Below are 7,237 nucleotides of genomic sequence, written 5' to 3'. Positions count from 1 at the left end.
TTGCCTCCTTCTCTAAAAATAACAGCTGATTTTTTCCACCACAAAAGCAGAAAGTCAGGCGTGCTCAATAAAGCTCATTTGGAAATTGCTGAAAGTGGAATGAAAAAAACTGACTATCAAGCAAACACAACCACTGCTGATATTTGAGAACTGCAAAGTATATGTATTGTACATATTTAAGGTGTACACATATTAAATACAGTTGATCAATTGGTTATAGAATTTTGATTTTTAACATTTTACAGGCATGAGTACTTGCCTAGGCTACAACAAATTCTTTGTAAAGGTCATTTTTATTCATCATACAAATGATATCAGTATACTTAACCAGTCCCCTTGTGGCTACATACTTGGCTTGTTTCTATTTTCTTCTGTTATAAAAACCATGATGAATATCTTCGTGCATAAACCATTACCCAAATGGAGGTTTATTTCCTAAGGTAAGTTCTTTAATACATTGTAACTCCAAGAAAGCAGGGATTTCTTGGAAAGAGAGAGATGGGAAGGGAGGGTGGTAAGGAGGAAGGCATGGGTGTGGGGTGGGAAGAGAGAGAGAGAGAACGGGCCAAAGACTAAAATAATTTATAACCACTGATACGTACGGATTATCTGCTCTCCAAAGGGTTGTATTAATTTACACCCCAGTAGCAACATGTACTTTAAGTGCCCATTTCAGTACAACTCTGCCAGCAGTGGGTATTACCATTTTCTGATCCTTGGTAACTTAACTGACAGCCAAAGAAACCATGGGTTTAATCTGCATTTATGTGATTACCAGCCAGGCTGGATGTTTTCTCTGCACCAAGAGTCTGAAAGCAAATTGGCAATTAGGAAAGGTCCTCACCTGTGATGGGGAGGACAAGGAGGCTCCTGGCCACAGGCTGGCACATCCCACAGTCGGCGGCCGTGACCCAGACGGAGACCGGGAATTCCCCAGGCACGCTCCCCACGACGCGGATGCTGGAGCTGAAAGCCTCATCTGTCTTCCCTGTGAGCAGCAGGGGGGTGTGGATCCAGTGGAAGTGGTAGAGGCGGGTGCTCGTGGGCAGGACCAGGCTGCCGTTATCATCGGCCACCAGGCTGGCCGTGATGGTCACCTCTGCCCCCGTGGTGGCAGGGCCGTCGGTGGTGAGGTGAAGTTCATACAAGCCTAGAAGCCCAGAAACAAAGGCTGCGTTTCAGGAGGCGGCGTGGCCGGGAACCCCACCGCCACCCTCTGGCCAGGCTTCCGCTAGTCTCTTTTACAGGTGGAGAAGCAAAGGCCCAGGCAGGTCAAGTGACTGGCCCAATGGTCATACGATTAGTTCACTGACAAGTTAGGATTCAAAACCAGGCCCAACTGACTCCAAATCCCATGCCCTTTCCCGTACCCCCCGTTTTATTTTTTTCACGCCAGTCAAGCAGGGCCTTTACAGAGCACGTGTGTGCCGACCTGGCCCGGCTTCCTAGCTGTGAAAATGACCTCCAGTGAATGTCACAGGAGGAACCACCACAGTTGCTGCCACAAAACGCCCCCCATCACCCACTCTTTTGGACTAATCTTTACACGTGCAGCAAAATTCCGATTTGAAACACAAAGCTGGGTCTGGAGCCCATTAGAGGCCTTGACGTGGTAGAACAAGCCTTGGGAGGAAGGGCCACTGTGATCCAAGCAAAGCCCCCTTCTCTTTGCTCTCAGTTTCTAAATCTGTGAAGTGAGAGCCTGTAGATCTGAGCTGCCCAATATGGTAGCCACTAGCCACGTGAGGCTCCTTCAGCTTCAATTAAAGGGAAACAAACTTAAAGCCCATGTTCTCGGCTGCACTGGCCGCATTTCAAGGGCTCAACAGCCACGTGTGGCCGAGGGTCACCAGAGCAGACAGTGTGGATACAGATCTTCGTTACTACAGAAAGTTCCCCTGGACTGCACTGCTCTAGTGGAGCCCAGGCCAACGCTGGAGCTCTGTGATGCCAGCTGGGACGACTCCTTGGGGAACTTGAACTGAAATACTGGGGATGCAGCTCTTACAGGGAACCTGGGAATTGGTTTTTCACGTTGCAAGAAGAGAAAAGGGCCTGGAGCATGTGGAATGGAGACCAAACAAGAGGCCTTTTAAGTAACACTCCCCATGCGACCAACGCGTTGAAGGAAGGATTAAGTGTAATCTGAAAATAGAGAAAGGTATACAATTTTTAAGAAATTTTCATCAGTAACAACCACTTACTATTTTTTTAAATGATGCGTACTCTGAGATTATATATTCCATTGTTATATATTCCACTGTGTTTCATAGGCATTTTCTTAAGTCATTATTCTTTTAGATAGCTGCAGATTTTATTATACTTACCAGGTAAGATTTGAAAACTCAGGTTTGTTTCCGTCGTAAAAGCAATACATATTCATAAAGAATAATAGGAGTGTCCTATTACTCTACCCCCCGCCCCCCCAAAGAAAGCAGCTATCATATTGCTATCCTCTGGCTCTTTTTCACGCACGGACGTTTTAAATTTAGTCAGAATGACTCTCTGCACACAATTTTGAATTACTTTATCTCCACATGACAACACATGGAAAGGAAGTCCACGGTGGCACTAAGGTGACCTTCAATACTTGCATAATAATCCCTCAAGCAGGTATATCTTAATTCCTAGAACCCTTCACTCTTGTCAACAGCACTACCGCAGGTCTTAGTAACTATTTTCCTGTGATTTGTAATTTTCCTCTTCAGGTGAGATTTCTGAAGGGCTCCAGGTTAGAGCGCACACCTGGGCAGAAAAGGCGCTGCAGAAGGAAGGGAGGAGGGGCCGCAAACCCCCCTCTGCTCCTTTCACCGCCTCCCACCCCCCTTGCTGGCCACAAGCACCCTCTCCCTTGGTTTCCAGCACCTCCAAAATGCTGATGGAACCCAGTAACGCAGACGTCATTTCTACTGAGCGATAATAACAGCAGCTACGAACCACATGCAGTTCGGTTTACACTAATCGAGGTTAATCACTTAAGTGTAGTTAATACTAAAATCCAGGCCCTCCATCGCACCAGAGCCACATTTCGAGTGCTCAATAGCCACAGCTCTCCCGGACAGCACAGACAGAATATTTCCTTCATCACCCAAAATTCTGTTGGCCAGTGGTGCTCTAGGCCCCCTGGATTTCTCCCCTCCCAAACCTACCGCTCTCGTCACCTCTCATTCTCTGCCGGGTTAGAGAATCCAGCTGTCCTGAGAATCAATCCCCTGGCCTCTGCCACTCTAATTCCTCCTCTCCATCACTACTAACATTATTGCTTAAGCCCCATCTGGATGGATTACTGATACATCCTGCCCCTGACCCTTGGCCTCTAGCCCTGCCCTATTCTCAGCCACCCCAACAAGCAGCTTCCTGCGTAGTTAATCTAATCAGGGTCCAGCCTCAGGATGCAGGGAGTCCACATTCACATCTTGGCACATGCTTGCTGTAGCTTTAACCCTTTAACACGTGCAGTTCCCCCCAACGTGCTCTATCCTTCCTAACCTCAGGGCCTTTGCACATGCTGTCCCCACTGCTCTTCTTCACCTATCTGTCTGTGGATATAACCTCTTCCCAGGAGCCCTCCCTGAACCCACCCACCCTACCTCCTCAGTGCTCTCCTAACAGCCTGAGCACACAGTTTGCACAACTCTGGGTTGGGACAAAGTTTTCCTTGTGTCCCCCACTGCACTGCAAGCTCCTTGAGGGCAGGGCAGGGGTCATCCCCATCTGCCCTGGGCCTAGCCAAGTGCTTGGCACATAGTAGGGGTTCCACACTGTGCTGTGGTGTGACGCCTGGAGACAAGGGTTTGGCAGAGGGGCCAGGCCCCCTGGCACTGCCCCAGGAAACTCTTCACCCAAGTGCTATGGACTGAGCCCCTTCCTTGAGCCACAAGCCATAGCTGCTGGGGACCCAGAAGTACAGAATGTGCCCCCTGCCCTTAGGGGCCTCATGAGAGACCTGATGGATTCAGAAAAACTGGGAAGTGAGCGAGTGTGTCCTCAACTGCACCCCACTGGCCTTGCGGCGACGTTGCCCGCCCGCACTGGGGACTCTGGCTCCAGCCTTTCTGCTCGCCCATGTTACACATTCCTGTTCTGAATGTCTTTCCTGGGGGCCATATTTTGGATTATAAAGTCATTTGGGCTAGCCCTGCAACAGGGACCCGCAGTGTCTTAATGCTAAAGAGAGAATTCCAGACAGAGAAGTTTCTCCAAGAAAACACTGTGTATTTTACACTGAAGGACCCGAGTCCCCAGAGGTTCCCAGGGGGTAATGCTACTGCCTGGGACCACACAGCAAATCTGCATTGCCCCCGGCTAAGTCCCTCTGGTTGGCAGGCAGCGGCTGCTGCAGAAAGAGGTGCTTAGATGAGAGGCCACCTCCTCCCTTCCCCTTCTCGCTCCTGCCTACACCCCCCAGGAGAGGCGCGTGGGCCAGTGTGAGGCTAGCAGGTGGCAGGGACATTCAGCTGCATGCTAATGGCCATCCAGCATCTGCAGCAAGACGGACGCAGATCCGTTGCCAGGGGAATGGAATCAGGAGGACAGCCGGCTCAGCGGGGAGGAGGGATGGGGTGGAGGTGGGGCGGTGCTGTGGCCACAGCAAACCTTGTGGCAGACACTGGCCCAGCTCCTGGGAGCCCCCCAGCCCCCACCTGTCCAGATGCTGGAGGCTCCAAGGGCACTTTTCTCAGGGTTGTTTTTAAAAAGCAGGCATCTCACAGCCCTGGGTTCTGCTGCCCCTCATCCTCGGGGCCTTGGAAGCGTCCAGAACATCCAGGCTGAAACGGACCATGAAGGCTTTGCCACCTGTGGCTAAAGGAACCAAGCCCAGGTCTGGCTACCTACCCATCCAAACCCACCTTTCCAAGTTTAGGAACCCAGGTGACATGGCCTTGGAGTACAGAGCAGCCCAGGCAGGGGCTGAGGGGCCCCACAGGCGCCCCAGTTGCCCCAGTGCTGAAAGGGCCAAAGCAAAAAGTGAAGTGGACCCGTGGAAGAACGCCCACCAGCAGGCCCCCTGGAGCATGGACATTTTCCCTAACCACAGCCCGTAGGACCCCGGAACATTCTAGAAAAGGGCTACCTCAGCTTTTTCTCACTGCACATGTAGACAGCCCAAAACACTTCCCCAGGTACCTCTTAAGTCTGGACAACACAACCCAGAAGTTATGAACAGTTCTTCAACTTCTGCCTTCAACCCCTGGTGTAGGAAACAGGTTGTGTGGGCTGACCCAGACCTGGGAAGGGTGGAAGGACTCCCGAGTCTCTCTTTTTCTCCTGTGGGTTTTCCTCAACCCCACCCTCAGCCATTTGGACTGTGTCATAGGTGCAACAGGCCAGGCTGGGAACCACACTTGATTTCCAAAGAATTAACCCTCCTCACCTTCTCTTTCTTTTTATTTTTGGCAATTTAGGCCGCGCTGATAATTTCTGGATACAAGTAAACCTAATGGACATATAGTTTTAATGGAACCCCCAATAAAACTGTATGAATTTCCAGGGGTAAGCAGATGCTCCTGCCCAAGCAGAGCTCCCACAAAATTCCTTTAATTCATCTTTAAGATGCAGGTTTATTACTTTACCTTGTGGCTTTTATTTCACAAGTTTGCATTAAATCTCTCCCGTCTACCACTCTTCTAAGGTGGAAGGTAAGTAATCAATATACTGGATAACATTTAACACCCACCCAATAGCTGCCCACCTCTCAACTGGCCCCTTAAAACTCTCCAACCTGGGTCCTTTTTTTTTTTTTTTTTTTTTGGTCGCCCAAATGGGGCAGAAAAGTGGGTGCTGGCCTTCGGGCGGTGAGGTGGTAAAGATGTTTGATGCACGACCCGGGGAACACCGGGTGGGACCCAGCGGAACCAGCTCGGGGTCCATTTTGGAAATCATTCCCAGAGAGGAAATGGCAGACTGGCCTCCTGGGCGCTAAAACGCATCCTCCCCGAAGCCTGGATGGAAAGCCTCTCCGGATAAGGCGACATTTTAAGGCAAAAACGCTGCTCCGCGGGCAACCTGGCCGCGCTCCCTGGGGGCTGTGGCGTGATCACCGACCCCGAGCACCCCCAGTCTCCCCGCTGCGTCCTCCCCCACCCCTAGCGGCTGCCAGGTTCGCAAGCATCGGGATGGATGCGCCGGCCACCGCGCGCTTCCTACGGCAGTGGCGACCTGCAAGTGGCAGCGGGAACGAGGGCGCGGGGAGCCCCCGCAAGGGCTGGCGACTTCAGGGGAGAGGGGTGAAGGGGCAGAAGAGAGGGCTGCGCGGCGCCCGGCTGGCCGTGCTCCCCTCCGCAGCGCGCGGCCTCCGGGGAGGAGGGAGGTGCGCGCAGGGCGCACGGCGCCACCTCCGCGGCCCCGGCTCCCGGCGAGGCCGCCAGCCCGGGACCGCCCCGAGGCCCCCGGCGCGCTGCGGCTCGTGAAGGGCGGCCGGCCGGCCCGCGCAGCGCCTTACCTGCGGCCACCCTAGCCGGGGCCAAGGGCAGGAGGCAGGCCAGCCAGAGGATGCGGCCAAGGCGCGGCCAAAGGGCCGGGGCCATGGCGGCGCCGGGAGCGGCTGGAGCGCGGAGAGGCCGCGGCTCTGCTCGGCTGCGGCGGCTGCCGCTCGTGGGGCGCGCGGCGCGGGCTGTGCGGGGAGGTGCGGGCGCGGCGCCGGCTCGTCCTCGCCCCCGATCGCCGTGTCTCTGCGCGCCGCCGCCGCCCACGGCCCGCCGCGCCGACCCCGGCCCACGTCAGCCGCGCCGCGCCCCCTCCCTCCGCCGCACCCCGCCTCTCCCCACGATGCTCCGCTCTCCGCGCGGGGCCCAGCTCCTGCAGCCTGCGGCCCCTCCCTCCCCTCGCAGCGGCCCTCCTCTCCCCTCGACCCCTCCCCTCGCATCCCCGGGCCCCGCTCCTGCAGGCTGCGCCCCCTCCCCTCTCTGCGTCCGTGCCCGCGCCCGCCGCCTCTGACTCAGCGCGTCCCCCGAGGCGCGCGCACCGTTGCGGAGCCTGACGCAGGCCCCCATGGGCTCTTTCTCCAGGTGCCTGCTCCCCTCGTGACGCACACGGCTTGGAGATGCGGCTCTTTATTCAGGAAACGTGTAGCACCTACTGCGTGCCAGGCGCTGGGCAGTGGGCCTGGGAAGGCCTCGTGTCCCTCCGGAGAGAAGGGTTTGCGTGCAGGTGCCCGCGTGCAGGTGCCCACGTGCAGGCCCCCGGGGCCGATGCCCTTCCTCAGTTTACCCTCTGTGCACCTGCTGTAAGGTGGGGC

At 54.8% G+C, this 7,237-nt stretch overlaps 1 protein-coding gene across 1 annotated transcript in view; it reads right to left on the bottom strand.

The window, feature by feature from the left end:
• TMEM130 (transmembrane protein 130) overlaps positions 1–6,794 on the bottom strand; it is a 16,057-nt gene extending 9,263 nt beyond the window's left edge. Inside the window, exons 1-2 of the mRNA XM_057749559.1 lie at positions 6,443–6,794; positions 845–1,150 (exon numbers count right to left, since the gene is read on the bottom strand). Coding sequence (XP_057605542.1) covers positions 845–1,150; positions 6,443–6,527 — 391 coding nt within the window. The 5' untranslated portion in view covers positions 6,528–6,794. The remainder of the gene's footprint in view (positions 1–844; positions 1,151–6,442) is intronic.
• Positions 6,795–7,237: the final 443 nt, after the last annotated feature.

This window comes from Hippopotamus amphibius, chromosome 9, assembly GCF_030028045.1.
Source record: "Hippopotamus amphibius kiboko isolate mHipAmp2 chromosome 9, mHipAmp2.hap2, whole genome shotgun sequence".
NCBI lineage: Eukaryota > Metazoa > Chordata > Mammalia > Artiodactyla > Hippopotamidae > Hippopotamus > Hippopotamus amphibius.
Note: the sequence above shows the minus strand (reverse complement) of the source record. Positions and strands in the feature narration are given on the sequence as shown.